This window comes from Oryza glaberrima, chromosome 8, assembly GCF_000147395.1.
Source record: "Oryza glaberrima chromosome 8, OglaRS2, whole genome shotgun sequence".
NCBI lineage: Eukaryota > Viridiplantae > Streptophyta > Magnoliopsida > Poales > Poaceae > Oryza > Oryza glaberrima.
The window spans coordinates 23,198,391-23,221,130 of NC_068333.1; the positions used below are offsets into that span (position 1 = coordinate 23,198,391).

The 22,740-nt window shown below is 41.6% G+C and overlaps 3 protein-coding genes across 8 annotated transcripts; 1 reads left to right on the forward strand and 2 right to left on the reverse strand.

Moving 5' to 3' along the window:
* The first annotated feature begins 3,080 nt into the window (after positions 1–3,080).
* Positions 3,081–10,049, forward strand: LOC127781851 (PGR5-like protein 1B, chloroplastic). Of its 3 annotated transcripts, XR_008019094.1 has the most exons (11): positions 3,081–4,193; positions 4,321–4,417; positions 5,356–5,456; positions 5,839–5,895; positions 7,278–7,354; positions 7,544–7,595; positions 8,681–8,791; positions 8,866–8,963; positions 9,048–9,132; positions 9,215–9,317; positions 9,822–10,049. XR_008019094.1 is itself a non-coding variant. In XM_052308914.1 (10 exons), the coding sequence occupies exons 1-9, from the start codon at positions 3,870–3,872 to the stop codon at positions 9,115–9,117; spliced, it is 987 nt and encodes a 328-aa protein (XP_052164874.1). In that variant the 5' UTR covers positions 3,082–3,869; the 3' UTR covers positions 9,118–9,132; positions 9,819–10,049. The 3 variants fall into 3 exon arrangements, 2 of the variants coding, with proteins under 2 accessions (XP_052164874.1, XP_052164873.1); XM_052308914.1 differs by lacking the exon at positions 9,215–9,317 and having other exon boundaries at positions 3,082–4,193; positions 9,819–10,049; XM_052308913.1 differs by lacking the exon at positions 9,215–9,317 and having other exon boundaries at positions 3,083–4,193.
* Positions 10,050–15,632: 5,583 nt separating this feature from the next.
* Positions 15,633–17,855, reverse strand: LOC127781857 (uncharacterized). Of its 2 annotated transcripts, none has more exons than XM_052308921.1 (6): positions 17,738–17,855; positions 17,480–17,632; positions 16,726–16,929; positions 16,567–16,636; positions 16,183–16,283; positions 15,633–16,041 (listed from the first exon to the last, which is right to left on the reverse strand). In XM_052308921.1, the coding sequence occupies exons 3-6, from the start codon at positions 16,903–16,905 to the stop codon at positions 15,799–15,801; spliced, it is 594 nt and encodes a 197-aa protein (XP_052164881.1). In that variant the 5' UTR covers positions 16,906–16,929; positions 17,480–17,632; positions 17,738–17,855; the 3' UTR covers positions 15,633–15,798. The 2 variants fall into 2 exon arrangements, with proteins under 2 accessions (XP_052164881.1, XP_052164882.1); XM_052308922.1 differs by having other exon boundaries at positions 17,480–17,628; positions 17,738–17,853.
* A 627-nt stretch (positions 17,856–18,482) lies between these two features.
* Positions 18,483–21,918, reverse strand: LOC127781855 (RPM1-interacting protein 4-like). Of its 3 annotated transcripts, none has more exons than XM_052308918.1 (4): positions 21,709–21,918; positions 19,469–19,972; positions 19,159–19,374; positions 18,483–18,843 (listed from the first exon to the last, which is right to left on the reverse strand). In XM_052308918.1, exons 1-4 carry the CDS (start codon positions 21,712–21,714, stop codon positions 18,814–18,816), a joined length of 756 nt encoding a protein of 251 aa, XP_052164878.1. In that variant the 5' UTR covers positions 21,715–21,918; the 3' UTR covers positions 18,483–18,813. The 3 variants fall into 3 exon arrangements, with proteins under 3 accessions (XP_052164878.1, XP_052164877.1, XP_052164876.1); XM_052308916.1 differs by having other exon boundaries at positions 18,554–18,843; positions 19,469–19,975; positions 21,709–21,916; XM_052308917.1 differs by lacking the exon at positions 21,709–21,918 and having other exon boundaries at positions 19,469–19,981.
* Positions 21,919–22,740: the final 822 nt, after the last annotated feature.

The following is a 22,740-nucleotide window of genomic DNA, read 5'->3' on the forward strand; positions in this document are numbered from 1 at the left end:
TTGATTGTTTCGTGTTGCAGCGCGATCGACCCTCTGCTGATTTTATTGTGGTGTATTGGACTTCTCTTGTGGATTTCTCTTCTGATGATTTTATTATTTATTTGGTTGGATTAGAGTCTGATTCTCTTTTAGTTTCTTCTTCCAGTTGGAATTAGTTAGAATTTTAGTTGAATTAGAGTCCGATTCATTTAGTCATTTAGTTTCTTTTTTCCAGATGGAAATTTGGATATGGTCTTCTCCTATGTATCCTTGTGCTGATTTTTTATTGGGTGGATTAGAGTTTGATTCCTTTCAGTTTCGTGTTTAACTCGGAAAATTTAGAATTTGGAAACTACCTAAGATACGGGCTACATGCGCGAGGCTGAGATGACGCACCGTGATGGATAGAGTTGGGAAGCGCGTTTTGTGCAACCGGTTGCAAACCCAACTCATATCTACACCGTTCAATGTTCATTGAGATTCGTGCGGAGAATCTTAATCTTAACTAATTAAAAGATTATTAGTAATTTTACCGGATAGCTAAATGCCCGTGTTTCAGTACGGTGTATTAAAACTAAAAATATTTGTTTTTAACCAAAGTTATTTTTAACCGAAGTCTCCAATGACAGAGAGTAATATAGTAGCTCATAATAAATTATTATTTAATAGTGCGTTGCAATGGAAAAAATACTGTCATGATAATGATTACAGTTATTTTATAGTTCCATGGGAGTTATAAGATATAGTTCTGGACATAAACAATACCCCTTCTCTCCCAACGTAAGCGACAGTAGCTGCGCCTTTTCCCACCGCAGGTTGTAAAATAATATGATATGGTTGGATTTAATTTTTATTAAATTAACCATGATTAATAACGCTCTTTGAAACTTTTTTGGAATTTTCGGAGCTTCATTGCTAATTTTGACAATACAAACATCATTTCAGCATTTATTTAAATAAAAATGTAAATAAAAACCCCAATTTCTCTATGGGCCATTTTTAGTCTTTTTACTGTCTCATCCCGTAAATAAATTCTAATTTACCTCCTTTAACTCCTTCTCTGATTGCGCAAACTTGCAGGTCTATTTGGAGGCCCAATAGTCCGACGGCCCGAGCGGGAGAACCCGGAACCATCCGATCGAATGGATGGTCCAGATTGATCCAAACATACATAAATATCTGTAGCCAAACCCTAACCCTAGATTTTATTTCCCTCCCCACCTCCCCACTCGCCCCGATCCCCTCTCTCCCTCGAATCGAAAAGCGATGGCGGCCTTACCCCCGTAGTAGCGGCGACCTCCCCCACCGAGCAGCGTTGGCGGCGCCCTCCCCCCACGAGCGGCTACTGTGGCGCCCTTCTCCCTCTCCCCGCGAGCGGCAACGGCGGCCGCTCCCTCCACGCTATCTCGCCTCCCTCGCTGGCAGCCGCTCCCTCTACACTGTCTCGCCACTCTCGCCCCCTCCTCCTCTCCCTCGGTGGATACAGCGGCGGTTGCGGCGGGTTGATGGTGGCCGCGGCGGATCGGCGGCGGCTTCCTCCACCCCCGTTTGCCTTCCTCCCGCGGCAAAGGCGGCGGCGGCCGCGGTCGGATCCGGTAACGGCGGCTCCCTCCGACGGCTGTGGTGGCGTTGGCGGCGGTTGCGACGGCCGAGGACGGCTGTGGCAACGGCGGAGGGTGGCTGTGGCGATTGCTGGTGGCGGATCCCGCGGCTTCTTCTTTTTTATGTATATTTTTGTGAAGTTTTGTGACGTATTTTGTGATTTGGTGATTATTGTGGTTGTTTTTTTTGGGCAAAGAGTGGTTGAGTTTTGGTTGTGTCGATTTTGGGATGTGTTTCCTGTATCCGACTCTGAGAGCTATTGATTTGGAGGCTGCGAAGACACCCCGCCAACGGACGAAAGCGCCTTCGTGACGAACAGAAAAATACGATAAGATAAGATTTGCTTCCTTTTTTCTGTGCAGTAGTTTTTTACTTTGTGGGAGCCTACATAATAAAATAATAGAAAAAGAACAGGAATATAATGGGTAGGGATGGCAATTGTGCCCGTTTGCCCGTTTACCCGCGGGTAAAAAGCCTATTAGGGTTGGGTTTGTTCTCCATTTTATACCCATGGGTATCTTATTGGTTCAAAAGCTATGCCCGATGGGTAAATGGGCATAGGTAAGTTAGATTTCGCGGGTAAACGGGCAAAGCGGGCATGGGTAGTGATTACATAAGCCACGTTCTTTGTTTTGTACGGTTTCCCTTTTATTTCCCTTATTATTTCTCTCCTCTTACTCTATCGCCGCCAGAGGAGAGACACGACACTGAGGCGGAGAATATTTGATGTTTTAAGTTCGATTCGAACTTAGTAGCTTGTAGACTTTTTGTTCCACTGCTTTTGTTGTGGCGGGTAAACGGGCACGCCCGCGGACATAAGGCGCCCGCGGGCAATGGGCATGGGCAACCGTCCTTACCCGTCATGTAGTAATGGGTATACCCACGGGCACAAATAATCTCACGGGCATAGGTATGGGTAGGCACTACCCGTGCCCGCCGCGTCCGATTGCCATCCCTAATAATGGGTCGGTTTCCATGTTCTGAAAAGAACCGGTCTGTTGTAAAAAAAGAACTGGTCGGTTTTAATTTTCCCGGTGAAGAAAAACCACTCCTTGGTTCGATTAGATCAGATCGATCCCCTTTCTACTTTACAGTCCTTTTCCAGTCCGTCGCTTTCCTTTTCAGATCGATCCCCTCCTTCCCAGCGCGGAGCGCGCCGCCTTGCTTCCGCTTCACACGATTGCCACCGCCGCCTGCTTTCTCGACGTCTTCGCATGTGGGAGCCGCCGCTCCTAATGCGCCATCCTCCAGGAATCATTGCCTGGCTCCCTCGACACCCCAACATCCAGGAGCTCGCCGTTGAGGGCCGCCACGTCCTCATGGCCTCCGCCCCATCGGAGGCGGAGCCCTGCCGCCGCCTCCTCGCCGGAGGCCCACCGAACCCCCTCCACCTCCTCACGAACCAACCGCCGCCTACGACCTGTCCCATCTATGGGGAGATGAATTAAACCCGCCTCCGTGAAATCAGGTCAGATATCACCAATTGCTCCGTGACTTGTTCGATTGCTTGTAGTAACTCTTTCGTGTATTTATGGGGTTAATTTTATTCGATTTTGAATTCAAATCGAATCCGCATCCAACTTCCTTTCCTGTTGAATCTGGTATCCTCCCTGCCTGTCTTTGTTCAATTTTGTTTTTGTTTGCCTCTATTAAAAATCGATTTGTTCAATTTTGTTTTTTTTGGATTATTTGTATTTGATGCGGACTCCTACAAGTCGTGCAGAAAGCATGCGCACTGAATCGGTCAAAATTTGGAGGACGGACGAAAATTTCTGTGTGACGAACGGGAAAATTTGTTATTTACGCGAAGGATTTTGAATCTGTCTCTGTTTTTTTTGTTTGGCGACGCAATGAACACATGTGTGCGGGACGGAGGATGCCACTCGGATTTACGGACGATAATTTTTGGGTGACGATCGGAAAAATATCAATCTTTTAATAATTATTATTATTAATTATTATTATTAATTAAGATTAAGATTTCTCGTCCGTCAATCCGTTTCGTCCGTGCGATTCTTCCAATCGTCAATGTCTGATTTTGTCGTTGGCGTGTAATTTTCCGATCATCACAGTATAAAGGAGGGGAGCGCCAGACCACCACACATCGCTCCCCCGTTCACCAAGACCACCACCACCTTATCCCTTTCGCACGACCGCATCTCCCGCACACGCGCACGCACGCTCGCACGCAGGGATCCGGCCCCTTCCCCCGTTGCCGCTCTCTTGTACTACCAGTACCTGTTGCCTCGCCTAGCTAGCTGCTGGCCTGGCCGGCGTCGCGTTCCTTCATGGCCTCGCTCCTACCCAGTCCGGTGTTCCCCGCCGCCGCCGCCGCGGCGTCCACATCCTCGTCCTCGAGGTGCCGGTGCCGGTGCCGCATCACAACGTCATCTTCGGCGCGCGGTTGGTCCAACTGTCAGGGCTGGAGACTCCATCACCGGGTTTGGGCCGCCCAGGCTGCTGATCAGCAAGGAGGGGTGCAGCAGCAGCAACAACAAGAAGAAAATGAAGACGGTGTAGTCGACAGCAACGTGCTCCCCTACTGTAGCATCAACCGGAAGGAGAAGAAGACTATTGGGGAGATGGAGCAGGAGTTTCTCCAGGCGCTGCAGGCCCGTGCCCTGCCCTGCCCTTCCCTCTTGTTGAATCCGGCTACCTCCTACCTTACATACACTATACTTACAAGTCAATTGAGTCACAATTTAATTCGATTAGATTCCTCTTTTTCCTTCTCTTTAGGCCTTTTATTACGACAAGAAGGCCGTAATGTCGAACGAGGAGTTCGATAACCTCAAGGAGGAGCTTATGTGGGAAGGAAGCAGCGTTGTGATGCTAAGTAAGTGGTATAAAATATTCCTTTTCTTCTTAGCTTGTACGAGATCCCGGCCCTTACTGTACACTATAAGTGTGCATGCCGCTGAAAAGAAAAGATTATTGTTGGAAATTCAGAGACAAATCCTATCTATATCCCTGTAGCTAGTTTAGCTGCTATCATTTTCTGGCTGTCCGGTTGCGTGGTGAGCATGTCATGTCATGCGCCCTGATCGGGGCGTGTGGGATGGCACACACTGAGAACCGATCATGGTGCACTTAGGTGTGGATCTTGGCGATTTGCCCATTCGCATATATCGCAATGGAAGAGAAACATAAATACCTTGTGTTCTGGATATAGTTCATATCGCCTTGTGTTCGATATACGACAGTGAGTTTGTGATAGCGTTCGCTGGATTGGTGCCGTTGTATTATGTCCACCCAATGCAAGTTACATTGGAAGCTCAATTCTTAAGACAACATATATCCATCATTAAGTGAATGCGAGACATCCCTGCTTATTTTCAGGAAAAAGAGAAAATGATTGTAAGCATTCTTATCAACACTGCACACTTCACCTGGCTATGTGTAGGCAGGCAGGCTCGCGATAAGATCGCTTATCAGGATAGTTATTCTCCAATATTATGCATAATAATTTGGAGCAACAAACATTTGGATGCTTTTCAACATTAAAATTGTCGACAACTGCAAAAACATGCTGGAATTAATCAAACATAATAGGTGGGATAACTGGCAACATAGGATATATATATTTTTGAGTTTCTCCAATAACATTAAAATGATAGGATAGACAGGAAAATGGATGAACTGCAAACAGAGGAATGTTTGTGTCCAATTTATATATAAAAAAAAACTAGGAGAGGTTTTTTTTAATTCAGTCATGCTAATGTTGTCATGTTAATGCTTAATCGTTGCTTTTTATTTAATATTTTTTTTCGTTAGGCCCTGATGAGCAAAGACTTTTGGAAGCATCCATGGCTTATGTGGCCGGCAACCCCATTATGACAGATGCTGAATTCGATGAACTAAAGCTGAGATTAAGGGTTGGTCTTTCTTGTCCCTAGTAACCTTATACTTGCTAAATTGTGTAATATTAAGTGCTGTAAAAAATGAATGCTATTCTACCTTATTATTTAATATCAGCGACAGATTTGGGGCTCCGCTAATTGTACTTCTCAGTGCTGTAGCATGGTAATGATGCTAAAGTTGCCTTATAAAAAACATGAGTTATAAGACTCAGCATTTTGAGTTAAATGGTAAATTTTAGTAATTTCTATCATGATATTTGGTTGTCAGTTAGCTTCAGTGTAAAAATGAGATTTAAAGATGAAACCATACATATAAAAGACATACATTGTAGCAGTAATGTAAATCCGAGACTGAACTTACCTGTCAATCTGTTATTATTTTTTTTCTCTTGGCCAGAAAGAGGGAAGTGAAATCGTACAAGAAGGTCCAAGATGCAGTCTTCGAAGTCGAAAGGTTGGGATTGACTTATTTGTTTTATTATACTAATTCATTTTTTTTTGTAAACTGCAGTTTAGTTATTACACTAATCTATTGAACATAACAGATATGGGGAATTTACAATAGTAAAGCTTCAGTTTAGCAGCCCTAAAAAGTAGTTAGCCAAATGGCAGTCCATTGTTGTGGAATAAAAACTGTTGAACATGAAAAGTATGGTAAGCAATTTCCATTTTGATAAGCATGCTGCAATCATCTGGTTAACAAAAAGTATTGTGTTTAAATTATGCCTCTTCGAAGAACTCGGCCCCAAAGCGAAAGACCTCCCCAGGGTAGTATAATTAAGAAGTATATGAAACCGGGGCCAAGAAAGGTCACGAAAGCCAATCCCCCCTATGATAAATCCTAAGCTCCATTCGAGACACTCATGGCTATGATTGACCCGATCTTTCGGTGAGTTGAATATAACTACGATTTGGGAGAAACGTTGACGACCCCCCTACAACCGTACGAGACATTGTTGTGTTGCGCCTTAGTGATCGATACACCTCTCCGTGGGTTGTTGATCTAGCCGGTGTAGATCAACCTTAATCCTGCAAGTAGATCGAAGAAACAAGCAAGAACAAGCTAAAAGCAATCTGAATTGCAAATAAGAATTGAATACAAATGATAAGTTGGGGTTCCGTAATGAGCAAATCAGCGATTTAACCGATCACGGGATTACACAGCAAAGTAGCGAAACTAAACCTTAATCTAAACAAAACTCTATAAACCCTGAAGGGGTACCTAGCTATTTAAGGCGGTGGGTTGACGACCTAGGGGCCCCTAGGGTCGTGTTACACCTGGTTGGGGTGCACCCCACATGGGCCCCACATGGGCCAGGGTCCCAAACAAAGTTACAAGCCCAAAGGCCCATGACAAGTGGCGCAATACCTTATTTCTCTATTTGCCGATGACTTACTAGGAATTTGGAGATGAGGTTGGATCTGTTGGAAAGAGGATTCCAAATGCTTTCCATCAAGTACTCATGGACCCAAAACAGAGCTTGTATGCACATTTGGCGGTAGTTTGAAGTCAGCACCGTAGCAGGTGGCCGGATTAGATTCCAGAACTTGGTCAACTTGATCTTGATGTGAGCGATGGTTGTATTAATAGTAACCATGGTCACATCTCCCTACATGGGGAGCTTCCCCTGTGTAGATATCTATAAGAATATTTCCAGCAACATGCTATGATCTAGTGTCAAAAACCATGTCATGTCAAAATTAAAACAAGAATAGTTTAGCTTAGAGAACTATTTTGTAGAGACATGACCTTATTCACATCATCACTATTTTGGGTGCTAATGTGATGCTGTTTAGTTAATCTATCCTGGAGTAACAAATTTGTTATTTTCGCAGGTCTACAGTGACTTGACTGTCGATTACTTCAAGATGTTCCTGCTAAATGTTCCAGCAGCAGTTGTAGCTCTGACACTGTGAGAATCATATGACATGATGTCAGAGATACATTTTTTTTTTTGCATTACGCCATGTTTAATATGTTTTTTCTTGACTAGATTTATGGTCATTTTTCACTTTGATGAAGAATCATTATTGTTTTTGGCAGTTTTGTTTATGTGTACTAAATACTGTGTTTATATCTAATCTAGATTTTGTCTTCACAGATTCTTCTTCCTGGATGATTTGACAGGTTTTGAGATCACATATCTTCTTGAGGTTAGTTCTAACAAATTCAAGATAATATACCAATTGAGATCCATACAGTACTGCTCACTGATATGTGGGCCCGAGGGTCTGTGGGGCCCTCTCTCATAATAATACTTCTTCCTTCCCATAATAAGTTCATTTTTGCCTCCCATTTGTCCTAAAATAAGTTCACTTTTAAGCAATCATTGTATCGTAATTTGTGAAAGTAGGGTATAATTGCACTAGGATTTGGTAAAGTGAGAGTATTATAATCTTTTTTGGTTTTGTATTTGTATGTGTGGGATGGGTAAAAAATGAACTTATTTTAGGATGGAGGGAGTAGCTGAGTCACCAATATATAATGTATCTTTAGTTCTTTACATGTATAAAATTCTGAGGATGTTATATATATGACATCCTCGGGATTTTATGCATGTAAAGAACTAAACATACATGCACTGTTTGAAAGCATCCATGCAATGTGGGCCCTCATACAGTAGAACGTGCATCATCACCAGTAAGGGTAATATGGAAAGTATGGGAATATAGTGAGGCACCTATGGGAGGTAGAAAAGTAAAAATAAAAAATAAATGGTTTATAATATATCAGAAATTGTGTTGGTCTTTTTTTCATGAACATCATTTACCCTCTACATAAGCAGAGTAAATATCTTTAACTGTTTTTTGCCAACCTGCTAATGTCCTTATGCTTCTTCCATATTTTCCAACAAGCTATAAGAAATATGTTCACGAAACATCTTCCTTGTAATTGGAGTTTGGCTTGTTCAAATAACGCCATTGTTTTAACTGTTGGGCTTAATTGATGATGCCATACCTGATATGTGCTTTCCATGTCATGTATGGATTTTTCCAGAAAATAAATATTACAGCAGTGCCACGATAACCATCTAATAGTAACCTACAATGTTGTTTTTGAAATACTGAGCATGGTAGACTCCTGTAATTCTATATCATACGTCACTTTTGGAACAAACTGTCTAATTCTACATCAGACCTTACAGTGGATCTGATGCCATAAAACAAACTTTGTTATTTACTGATTTTTTTAGATAATAAACATTGTTATTTACTGATTACATCCATGAATGATGCAGTTGCCAGAGCCTTTCAGTTTCATCTTCACATGGTTTGCCGCACTGCCTCTAATATTTTGGGTAGCACAGGCAATTACGAGTGCCATAGTGAAGGACTTTTTAATTTTGAAGGTATTTTCATTGTCTTATCATACATCGTGGGCATGTTAAGTATGGTACAAAATGACAAATTTTTTGATAACTAGGGACCGTGCCCGAACTGTGGCAATGAAAATCTTTCCTTCTTTGGGACTATACTGTCTGTGCCTAGCGGTGGTGCAAGAAACAGTGTGAAATGTGCAAAGTATGGATTTGAAATCTAGTCCTCGGTTTCTGATGCATTCTATCTTATATTTTAACTAATGTGGTTACTTTGTATGTTTATCAGTTGTAGCAGTTCATTGGTATACGATTCTGCATCTCGATTGATTACACTCCCAGAAACAGCTGAGGCTTGATTGAAGATCACTTCGGTGAGTCATTACCCTAATGACCTGTCTATAAACTGCATATTTCTGGATACTTTTAAGCATTTGAACTGTTGATAATGTGAAGGCTGAAGATCATCCAATAATTTTTACAAATGTAAAATTTCTGGAGAAGAGTAACTGAATCGACAACTTAAAGAAGTTAAGTGGGGAAGCATCATGTGGAAATGGTACACTTTTTGCAAATTTCATTTCCACTCGGTCTAGAAATTCCCAAGCTAGGACAGACAAAATTTCTAGTCCAAATTCAAACTTAATTGGACAGATAAAAAAATACATACATACTGAACAATGAACTTGTCCTCTATTTTCTGAGTATTTGTTTTATTAAAATCTAGCAAATGAAATTGATTCTCATAATAAAATTTTGCTTGAATAGAATATGTCTACCCTGTGATTTTTTCAATTTTGTTATGTATACCTAGAGAAAATAAAATTTGCAACACTTGTGCTAGTGTGTAGTTAGGAAACATATTGAATGTGAACGTGGTAATTAATGACAGCTTGCTTGGTGGCATCTAAAAAATAACGGAGTTGGAAAATGCCAACATATATGTTATTGACATTCCCCACATGCCATTCTCACAGGCGATGATATCTTGCAGCTTGTATCTTTTCGATGGCATTTTCCTTATTCTCTTAATAATATGAAAAACACCAATTTACATTAGCAGGACAGGAGCTGCACCAAAGCAATTCCTTGTATCTACCATGGAGAGCAAGATGAACTTTTCATCTTGTGACAATCGTGTTGTGAAGCATCTTTTTTTATACTCCTTAGTCTGCCTCTTTAAATATTGTATATATTTGCATTTCTTAAGAGTTTAAGAAATAGCTATGACTATATATACTGTATAAACACTTTGGAAAGTTTATATTGTACATGAACTAAACTGTCGTCATATCATGATGAATGTCTGACTGGCCCATGCTTATTGAGTAAATTAACCCATGCTTATTGAGTAAATTAAGTTAGCAGTACATGAAGACGCAAGGTATATGCAATAGTGCACAGACTGATGCACGAACTTGTGTACTGCGTGCGAATCAAGGCCAAATGACATAACAGGGCTGATTTTGCTGTCTTGGACACTGCCTTTGACACCACGTAATCGGGGTGGGTCTAGTTCGCGGATGTTCGTGGGACGCGAACAGTCGATAACCTCTTTCCTTGTTCGTTCTAATGATACGGTTAACTATGAAATGCTTCTTTTCCGTTATAATGACATGGTTAACCATATAATTTGCTCCTATCGAGCACTAGTATTTCATTGTTTCAGTTAGATGTTGTTCCCTCGCATGAAAGCTGTCTGAGTTGGTCTCACTATTTATACGATTTGCCACCGAATTGATTCTATTAGTGGCAACCTTGATGAAGATTTGAAAGCTAGCATTTAAAAGACTATATCGGTCTGTATATGTATTCGGTTAGCCTCTTTTACTTTGGGTATCAAGGTGATTACCCTAAAATTAAGGCTAAAAATTGGGAACTCTCCAGCATAAAATTTATTGAACATAAGCAATAAATCATGCTTGAGAACATCCTAAAATTTTTCCTAAAATTCAGCGGGAAAGCCATCTGGATCTGGCGCCCTATTTGTTTCCATCCCAAAAACCGCCTCTCTTACCTCCTCCTCCTCGGAGAGAGGGGCAATAAGATAATCATTTTCTGCCTCTGACACTTGGAGGATGTCATCTAATTTGGAATCATCTAGGGAAAGGGAACTTACTTCCGGTGGTCCAAAAAACTTTTTATAGAATTTTGTGATGTAATTTTTTTGAAGCATCGTTCCCCTCAATTTTTTCTTCATCCCGGTCTAGGCTAATAATCTGTTTCTTTCCATGTTTGCCATTAGCAATCAAGTGATAATATTTAGTATTATTATCACCAAGAAGAACATCGGTAGATTTACCCCTTTGATACCATTTAGTTTCTTCTCCCCCAAGTAGGTGTGCCAACCGATCTCTGGATTGAAAGTGTCTGTCTTTCTAGATCAGTTAGGACACGACTTTCTGTGGTGATATCAGGAGTATAAATGGTGTGTTGCAATTGTCCTTTCTCTATATGATAAAAGCCACTAGTGTTAGTTGCCCAGCCTTTTAGATGGCGCCATAAGGCACTCATCTTATTGTTCCATCTTTGGATAGCGTTTTGCCCTTTCACCGGCTTATCCCATACCTCTATCACTCGATCATGAAAATCTTCCCGCACTTCAAAAATCTCGCTTGTGGGTGGTAATGACATGATTGATGATGAAGACTGTCTCACCGGGCATACCAAGAGCGTGTTACTGTGAAAACACGGTAGCCTGGGAGATCTACTTAACTCCAGTTTAGGTCCAAGGTTTGCCTCGATTGCTAAAGGCATACTTGTATTACTGTACTCCAGTAATTTTTTAGGCTCTCTCGAGTAAAAAAGAAAATGCTGATAGTATTACTGTTTTATACTATGTTCGGTGAAAACGATATTATTGGGCATTGTGATCGCTGCCAAAGATATGAAAATGTGCACAAAACGTTTTTCTGGATCAGCTGCTAGTGATGTGCTGTGAACCCGATCTCCGTTCTATTCTTTTCAACTACTCAATGTCTCCATTCGTTCTAATGAATAGTAAGCTTAGCATGGGACTACGAATTTAGATATAGTTTTGTCCAAATTTATAATTCTACAATATGTCAAATTCGATTCTAGGTTACTATATATTGAGACGGAGGAAGTACTCACATGATTATTATCGAGAGAATTATTTGATCCACATATCTAAAAATGTTTCTTAAAAAAAATTTCCTAATGCATTGTATGCATTTCTTGTTCTAATGCATTTGTTCTAAGTCGTTTGTTAAGTTATTTATCAAAACATTTAACTTACTACCCCGTCCCAAAATACAAGCATTTCTAGCTATGAATTTGGACAATTGTGTGTCTAAATTCATAGCTAAAAGTTGCTATATTTTCTGGATCAGCTGCTAGTGATGTGCTGTGGACCCGATCTCCATTATATTTCTTTTCAACTACTCAATGTCTCCATTCGTTCTAATGTATAGTAAGCTTAGCATGGGACTACGAATTTAGATATAGTTTTGTCCAAATTTATAATTCTACAATATGTTAAATTCGATTCTAGGTTACTATATATTGAGACGGAGGGAGTACTCACATGATTATTATCGAGAGAATTATTAGATCCACGTCTCTAAAAATGTTTCTTAAAAAAAATTCCTAATGCATTGTATGCATTTCTTGTTCTAATGCATTTGTTCTAAGTCGTTTGTTAAGTTATTTATCAAGTCATTTAACTTACTACCCCGTCCCAAAATACAAGCATTTCTAGCTATGAATTTGGACAATTGTGCGTCTAAATTCATAGCTAAAAGTTGCTATATTTTAAGATTGGTGTGGTATATCATATAATCTACTATAATAAATTAGTCAATAATCTATTTTAAACTAGGCCATAATCTAGTATTTGAATTCTGTATGCAGATGGAACATTAATCATCTGAACTGCACTCTTTTTCTACGAGCGATTCTGTCAGTCTGTCGGTGGCCGCTCCTGTCTCACTCCATGAATGGAGCTGAACTCTAGTGTTAAAACTGCATTTGACAAAGCTCATCTGCCAGATTAACGTGGATGAAAGTTCTGAATATATTGGCCGATGTACAAGACTCGTGGATGATCCTGGCAACATGTCCACTTTTGCTAATGTTGATGCCATATGCAAAGATTAAAAGTAGATTTCTTTTTTTTTTCACTTTTTTCACTTGTTGTAGTGTGTAGTGACGCCTGATGAGAGGAGCAATAGGTCACCAGTCAGGGGGGTGGCCCACTGGCTAGGCTCACACATGGCCGGGGCCCACAGCTTTGGGGGTTCATGGGTTGATGATGGAAGGTTCTGTTCTTTAGACCATGATGGAATGTTGATCTTAAGGTGCCATTGATCCCACCTCTATTATTCTCATGGCATGTTGTGGAAGAAGCTTCAGGTTCAGGCCCATGCATTTTGCATTGGTGAACATGAGCAAGGATGCATGAATCATGATGAGTGAAAGATCCATCCAAGGAGTGTATACTCAATGATTAATTTCATTTTGCTCTTGATCTTGTTTGGTTTCTCCGGCCAACACATGGCTGTCCAAATCCAGACAAGCCCAATCAAATCCAATGCAGCATCTGGTCCGGACAGGGTTGTCCTTGTACTTAGCTCTGTTGCTGATTGAAATGGACTAGTATTTCTTGACACTTTTTGCAGAGGAAGGGCATATTGTCATGTGAGATTATGCTGCATCCGGCTAGTCTTTTGCTCTTCTTTCTTGATGCCAATACTCAAAGGAAAATAAGAAGATACAGTAAAAAAAAAAGATGAAGAAAATTACAAAATGGAAAAGAAAAGGTATGGATCATGCAACTTCTCCTGAACCTGTTAATCTGCTCGAAAAGAAGAAGATAATACAAAGAGGAGATATTGATTTGTGTTCACCGACATGCATGGTGCATGGACAGAAATGACACCAATGAATGATCCTTCACCAATGTCATTTTCTTGGATTAAGTACTGAGCACGTCCTACTCTCACATCATTTCAGTTCAGGGAAGCTGGAACTATAGAAGCGGATAAGAGAGCCGACGGTTGTGTCATCATCTGAAATCGGAATGAATCGATCAACTTTGAGATATCTGGCATTGACTGAACTGAATTCCATGCAGGTCACGGAGGATTAATCCCTAATTTCTGTTGGAGTGTATAAAGTGAATTGCCCGTCTTTCCCTATCAGCTTAGGCTTTAGGTACAACTGGCTGATGCATGCAACTTAATATGGTATTAGAGCCAAAAGTCTTGAGTTCGAATCCTGACTGGCGCACAATTAAATAAAATAATTGCAGCCCACTCCAATCAATATTCCAACGGATCTCATGGACTCGACGGGAGGTCGGATAAGTGCCATTGCGAGATGATGTTCGTCGATGGTGGAAGTTAGCCCAGATTTCTTATCGTTTTTAATTACCGACTCAATCGTAAAACTGAATAATTCAAGACCCCATGCATGGCCTCATACTGAAACTGTACTGGTGATTACCGGCGGATCGATCGTCTTTCGAGTAATTCAGAGTTGTTTTCTCCCTATATCTTCACAGTTTTACCCTCATCATGCATGTTCATGTGGATGGATGATGCAACTTTTCCTGAACCTGTGTAACCTGTTAGATTTGCTCGAAAAGGAGAAAACAGATCGAAAGGAGATATTGGTTTGGATTCACCGACATGCATGGTGCATGGACAGCAATGACACCATCACCATGGATGATCGATCTTTCATCCATGTCATTTTCTTGGATTATTAAGTACTCAACACGTCCTACTCTCACATCATTTCAGGGAAGCTGGAGCTTGGAGCCTAGAAGCAGATAAAAGAGAGCCGACGGTTTGGATCCACAATGAGCTTGAGATATCTCGCATTGACTGAACTGCATTAATTCCATGCAGGTCACGGCGATTTAATCCCTAATTAGCTGTGGAATCAGAAGATCATCAAACCCCCAAAGTATAGATATCAAGCTTAAGTTATCAGTACACAAGAAGTCAAGAAATATACGGACACTGTGTGCCTGATTGTTCACCGCATCATCACAATCCAACGGATTTCACGGACTCAAGGGGTTCGGAGGCATCGCCGCACTTTATCCGCATGATTTTTGACCGCACATTCTCGATCGGACGATTCCTGCGATCCAATGGCTCCCGTGAACCAGCATCAGCGGCTTTTTTTACCCCTCTTGCATCTGGACCGTACATTCTCGATCCAACGGTTCCTGTGGACCTTGTTTGGTTCACTCCCAAACATTGCCAAACCTCCATGCCAAAACTAGCCAAATGTGTGGCTTATAAATTGATGGCCACACCTTAGACAAGGTTTGGCTAAAAGATGAGTGTATAACATGTGGGCCTTTGAATTGAAAATCTTTGGCATACCATAACTTTAGAAGTGAAACAAACAAATATCCTAGAAAGTGTGGCAAAGTTTGGCAAAGTGAGAGAGTGAACCAAACGCCCCTAAATCTCCGACCCTCCCCGGCGCCTCTTCCGGCTATCTGCTCCGTGAACTCAGATGAGTTCATGAGTTCATCATAAAACCCACAATTCTTTTTGTTTTTATATAAAGACTCAAACATTCAATATCAGGTTGTTTTCAGTTCAGGTTGGCATCGATTAGAGGTAGAATGAAGATGGTGAAAGCGAGCAACAAGTTTGTGCCGATAGATTACAGTAGAATTTAGCATCTCACATCACATTGAGTGGCTGTACAGTAGTTAAATCATGAATCAATTCACGATCGAGTCAGAACAGCGGTTTGTAACACTTGTAAAGGAATGCCATTGTTATAGTGAACCTCATGGGTCATGCCGTCATGGAAAACTTGATATTTTCCCTTTTTCAGAACCCACAGGAGAAAAATGCACGCCATTACATACAAATCAGATCAGATGTAGTCAATGAGCTAAGAATCGTGTTGTGCACTTCTTACCACATTGTTAGCCTACAGGGCTAACAAATAAAGACTAAATGTCTAACTCTAACTACTGCTCAAGTTCTTTTGCACACAAGATGAATGTGCAGGAGTGGACTAGTGAGGTTCAGGCCAGCAGAAACTAATTAATCATAATCAGGAGTAGGGAGGTAAACACGATGGAAGCTCTTGATCCCTAGACTCTTCCTACAAGTAGGGCATTTCTTCTGAGCCTTGAGGCATGCCTGGATGCATTTCTCGCAGAAGATATGACCGCAATTTGTCGTGGATGGTTTGTCCAGTTTGTTCAGACACACAGGACAGGTAAAGGTTGGTTCCTTTGGAGCAACCTTGGCATGCGTCGTACTGGTTTGGGCCACATTTTTCGGCTGCAAAGGTGAGAGCATATTATGAGTTGCATGTAGGAGTACAATACTAAGCATTAAGAAAACAATATACATACACCAGCCAATGCGGAATTGCAATTATCATCACAGTACAAAGAAGATCAACTTAAAAAGATTAACAACCTTGCTGGTCCCTTCTTCCCTATCTGGAGAAAGGCATATAACATGTACAGCACCCTGAAAATTTCTGCCCCGGGAAAATATAGCTCCAGCAACGCCATAACCTTGGGGAACAGGGAAAACAGGGAATCATGATGAACATTTGTGAGGTATGAATCATAATTATTGTATATGTTGTAGTGTCTTGTAATAATAATCTATAAGACAGTACACCGATGTACTATCAAGTTTCAGTTTCACCTACAGTACAGAACTATGGGTTAGAATTAATGGTGCACATTTCTTATGTCACTTGGAAGTATCCAAATGTTTCTGAGTAACACAAGACTTCCAAATAGTTCTTTTAGACTAAGCTATGTGGAGTTCAAACATAAGTAATGTACTTACCTCCCGGACCAGTATCCTTCTCCAGATCCACTACAGCCACAGAGCGCCTCATAATTTTTCTGCTCCTCCTCTATCAAAAAGAAACATCAGCTTCAGCTTCTTGTAAAGGTTTCAGTTATTCATTCGCTTAATTGGAGACAGAAGAAAGCAAAAGCTTACTTTATCATCTAGAGCTTCAACATCGATGGGTGAGGTCCGTGTACCCCTAAGGATCAGAGCCTCATGCTGGCTCCCAGTGTTCACCACTGGAGCAGTTGTTTCCAAGTTTATAACATCAACTTTTTGTCTGGATCCATCATGGGCTCGCTTCCTAGAGCGTGCAGTACTTGCAGTACTCATGATTCTTATGATATTTGGAATAACCTGGAAATCAGTGAGCCACAATTACTTATTGCTGAATCTTCAGCTTAAGTACCCTAATTCCCTTAACAGTTTTTACAAGAAATGCCCATTTTTTGGCAACATGCACAAGATTTGCGTATCATTGCATTAAAGATAGATAGGCACCAAAAAAACGCAGATTGCGATCCTGGGCACGCCAGAAGAGCAAAAGAGGGGGAAAAAAACAAAACTGAGAACCCTGGAAATTTGGAAGGAAGGGAACAATTCAACAATACTTTGGCAAAACAAGAGTCGAGATGAGAAATGCCTGCAAGCACTGGGAAATTTCAAGTATGTGGTATATAAAGAACCTGTAAAGATCATCTAATCAGGCAATTCTCATGCTCCTGCCGACTTAAAAAACTTCTTTTTTAGGTGTTGTCAAATATCAATTACAATGATATCCTCTAATCTCAGCTCTCTACGATCTATACACACATAACTTTATATCACATTTCGCAGAACTTATCACAACACACAGATGCGCAACAACAATAAAGAAAGAAAGATTTGGGGGGAAACAAATGCTCACCGAGACTGCTAAACCCCAAACCCTGATCAAGAGTGCCTGAATTTTTCCCGAATCCGTCACAATTCACAACGAACTGAGGGGGATCAGCTTACTAAATCAAGAAAAGTCTTAGCGAGCCCGATCCCAGACGCCGATGGAAACCGGACGAGCTTGCTTCCGCGGCGGAATCCCAGAGCAAAGAACAGATGAATCAGATGAGGCAAATCATCAGAGCAGTTAATAAACGGAAGGGGTGAATTGGCGAGGGGGAAACCTTACCCGAATCGGTCTCGAACGAACAACCAAAACGAACCGCGGCGCAAACTCGCTAGGGTTTCGCTTCGAGTTCGGGACGGATCGGAAGGAAAGGGGAGTCGCTGTGGACTTTGGCGCCCTCCTCTTCCTCTCCTCCCGCGCTGGGCTTCTGATAGGTGGGCCCCGGTGCTGACCACTCCTCGTCTCGGACTCGTTTTGATGGGCCTCAATCACGGCCCACACACGTAGATGGGCCGGATAAAACTGTAAAACTAGATTTGAATCCAGATGGACTAGCTACGCTCACTAGGCCATCCGATTGGGGGCTGTTTAGATTGATACCATTTTTAACCATACTATATTTTTTTAGATAAAATTACCAAAAAAAGTGTCTATATTTAGTTTGTTGTCAAACTTTGGTAAATACATAAGAAATTCTACTAAAATTTTAGTAATATTGTCAACTTGCCAAAATTTGGTAAGGTTTATTTTAGCTACAATCTGAATAGCCCCTGGGTTTTGAGTGTTCTTGATCCAGTACGCACCGTATGTGCATTTCTTTTTTGTATGATAATAGTTTCAAGCAATTCAATTTACACTGTTTTTGTTTAGTAAATTCAGAAGGAAAAAGAACAGATTGCTTCTAGAACTTTTGAGGATCAGAGTGCATGTGATGCGACCGTTCATCAGTCTTCGATTAAGGGAGCTCTGCAGCAGACTGCCAGCTTCAGCAATAATAAGCTATCCAAAAAACAAAAAACTCCAAATCTACCAGAAATCTAGTTTCATAGATTAATACGTGCATAATGGACTTTCTGTGTTGACAAGGGACAAATTAAATGACGATAAGAACAAGAAACAGCCCAAGCTTTAACCTGCCATTACAAGCATGTAAATCCAGTACAGAAGGAACCAAACAATCCAATACGTAATCTACCATTACAGCAGGCATGAACTATACTGTAATGTATATTTCCCCACTTCCAAAAAAATAATCTATGACCAAATGCAGTTTCGAAGCTGATGAATCGCACTGGGGAAACGAAAATCCCATTCTCTGCAATTTACAATCACATTGATAACAGCCTCAAAATCCATCTCTATTTGCACCATCCAAAGCAGGAGCACTTCTGCAAATTAAAAAAAAAATGCAGAGCTCAAATGAGATCAGAAATGTAAAAGAAATCGAGAACCTAGCGGAGCCATCGTTTCGCTTATTCGCGGTATAAGTGAAACACTATATTTACAAACAAAAAATAATTTGTTAATAAAACTTTTATATACGTGTTCTAGCGATTTAAAAGTAAAGGCTAAAAAATAAATTTCGATAAAAAACCTTAAAATCAGCTAAATTTAAAGTAGAAAATTTAAATTTTGGTTGATAAATATAAGCAACTAAAAGATGAGGCCCCTATGTGCAATGGTTGGTTGGTGGAGTGGCTCACCGTGGAGGCGAAGTCGTCGTCGTGGTATCGCTTGGCGGCGTTGCCGTGGCCGGCGGCGGCGGCGCCGCCCTTGCCGAGCCCCGCCGCCGGCTTCCCGGCGGCCTGGCCGGTCTGCTTCTCCTCCCTCACCTTGTTGAAGATGTGCGTGTAGCCGTCCGCCGACGCCGGGTTCGAGTCCCAGTCGCCGAACCGCGGCACCGCCGACCCCCTCGTCGGCTGCCATTGGCGATCACAACAACAAGGTCACGAAGCTCGCAAAAGCGTCATCAATGGCGGAGAGGTCGAGCGGAGCGGAGGGAAGCTAGCTTACTGTCTCGTTGCCGCGCGGGGCGCCGCCGCCGCCGCCCTTGGCGCGGGAGTTGGCGACGAGGCCGCCGCCGTAGCTGCCGCTCCCGCTGTCGGAGTAGGGGTGCAGCGGCGACGGCGACGGCGAGTGCTCGACGCTGTACGACGACCCGCCGCCGCCGCTTGTCCGCCCGCCTCCTCTTCTTGCCGGCGGCGTCTCGCCACCACCAGCGGCGTGGCGGTGGTACGGCGAGCCGCCGGCGTAGGGGGCCGGCGCCGGCGGCGGCGGCGCGTCGCTCGGGGCGCGCTCGTGGTGGGACGGCGGAGGAGGAGGGGCTCGGCTCGGCGATGGCGCGGCGATGGAGGAGGAGAAGGCCTCCGGGTTGTCGACGGGGTCGTTGGGGTTGAACATCTTGCCGGCGGCGGCGACCTTGCCCTTGCGCGCGTTCTCGAAGTAGACGGTGTACGGCACGTTGCCGCCATTGTCCCAGTTGCCGAATTTCGGCACGTGCGCGTTCTTCTTCTGCTGCTGCTGCATAAATGCAAAGCTATATATGATCAGCCATTGCCGCCATGCATTTTCTTCCCCTTCTCACAATTTTGGGGATTTTTTGACCGGGGCATGAAACTATTTCGCACGAAAAATTCAAAAAAAAAAATTGCGTATGTGGCAAAATGTATTTAAATTCGGTCAGAATTTGTTTAATGTTTATTTTTTTTCCGATCCGAAATTTAGGTATACTGAGATAGTGGATCCTGAATCCCAGTAACTACTATACAGTTTTAGTGTACTAGATGGTAAAACAAAAATTAGACTATAAAATATGGTATATCACGATGTCTTCTTAAGAATTATAAAAATCGCTGACATGACCACTGCCACAATTTTAACCTAAAAAAGAACATTTTCTTTTGCATGTCAGATCAACTTCTACAAGCAGCCATATACAACTACAAAAAAAACAGCTGTGCGAATTCATCAAACATATCGAGATTTTGATTTTGTTTTCAAAAGTCATACTCATAAGGACATTGCTGAAGTAAACATTACTGAACATGCCAACTTGACAGAGCTGACTTGCTGAATCATGTACTACTGCCTACTACAAGTGGTTGTAAATGAGCAGTCTGACCAGCAAAAAATTAGCAAAAGAAAAATGGAGACCAGGAACTGGTCAATTGCACACACACTGCATACATTTGATGTATATGGCCGGACTAATCAAATGGAACGTGCAGATTTTCTAATCGGAATTAATCAATCGTTCACATGCTGTGGTTTCACCACTTGGACTGATTAATCAGGCTGGCCAGACAGGACCGGGCTAATGCGGCGGTTGGGTGTTCAGGTCTGACAATTAATCTCTTTTGTGTGCCAATTTGTCAAAGCTTCTGGAGAAATGACAGCGCAAGGTAGGTCTACCTTGCTGACACCCTACGTTTGATTAAGATTACAAAAAGTGGGAGAAATTTCAAGTCAAAGAGACACAGATGCATCATGCATGATGCATCCCTTATCTCTTCAGTTTTGGTTATATACAAATTCAATCTTCAGGTTAGAACAGATTTTGAATAATGTAATCTATTAAGGGAGAACAATTGATTATCCAGGACGTCGTATTCCAGTGAGTTAAGCAGACAACATCTATCTTCTATGGCAGTTTCATTAATTGTGGTATGAATACTATGGAGACAATACTACAACTTAAATGTTTATTCGGAAAGAAAAAAAAACAACTTAATGTGATGGAACGATACATCTCAACCATCAAGAAAGACTTCTTGCAGATGAACACGTCAAGGATATTCCTTCGTTCACACAAGCAATAAGTTATTCATACCATTCAAGTTGAGCAAACTAGGTGGATTCAAGCAGAACAAGAGCACAGCAACAGAGGACTTTGTTTTCCAAGCGATGAAACCGGTGTTCCAACTAATTAACTAGCTAACACTGGATGACAAGAAACAAAATCGTGGTGATCCTGTTACGGTTCTTTCAGAAAATCCAGGCTCAGATTTCGCATCCAAAAACCATGGACAGATAAAAACGAGTTACTCTGAAGTTATTAAGAAAGTGAGAACTGTTCCTTCAGAAATTTCAGGTTCAGATATTGAACCAGAAAACCATGGACAGATCAAACTTAGCCTACGCCTAACGGTAAACTGTGGCAGAAAGAGCGATGGAAGAACATGGTCGCATGCAATTGCAAGGTATGCCCATGCCCAAGAACAGAAGAGCAAGAAGAAAGAGCAAAGAAAGCTTACCGCCATGGCCGACGAGGAGATCGATCGATCGATCAGACGAGGTAGCAGCTAGCCGTCGAGGAGGAGGGGATGGGTATATGTACGCCTCGTTTCTTCCTCCTTGGAAGGCAGGGGCTAAGCTAGCTAGCTATAGCTATAGCTAAGCTTAGCTTGTCGCCAATGGAGTCCCTCTCCTCTCCTCTCTCTCAGGCCGGCTGGCTTGCAGCTGCAGCCTGGGATTATAAACTCCACGAAAGGGACCCAGAAGGTCCAGCCAAGTCGCTTCTTTGCTATGTACCCTCTCATTTCTCTGATTTTGCTTAATAGTCCTCGTAATTAATGTCACTTCAAGTCTTCCCTAGTCTCTCTTGATGATGATTAATATTTAATCGTTGCAATTTTTCAGTGGTTATGGAAGATGGCAACACCTACTCCCTCTGGTTATATAATTGACAAGTTTTAAATAATGATACGGTCTCTGATATATATCTTTAACCATGTTCTTCTATTATAATATATGTATCACAAGTTTTTGTTTTATTACAATACTTTGTAAATTAAATCTATATATGTTATTCTAGTGTATTTAAAATAATTAAACTTAAAACTATTGATACTCAAAGTTATAAATATTTAACCTTAATTTTGTTTAACACATCGAAACCGGAAGAAAAACTACTACTTCCTCCATTTCATATTTTAAGTTGTTTTTTCTAATCAAACTTCTTTACGTTTAAAAAAAATAGTAACATATGTAATATCAAATTAGTTTAGTTTAGTTAAATATAACATTGGATATATTTTTATAATATGATTGTTTGTGTTGAAAATACTATTATATTGTTTTTATAAACTTGTATATGTAACGGAGGGAGTACTTCAATAGTTCACTGCTTATCGCCAGTAGGTAGCAATTATAAGGCCGCGTCTGCATATAGATCCTTATCATAGAGCCAAGTTCATTTCACGAAAATAGTCAAAATATAAGGGGTCTTAGTGAAAAAATATTGGTCAGATGGAACCGTTGACTAGCACACTATAGCTCGAACGATT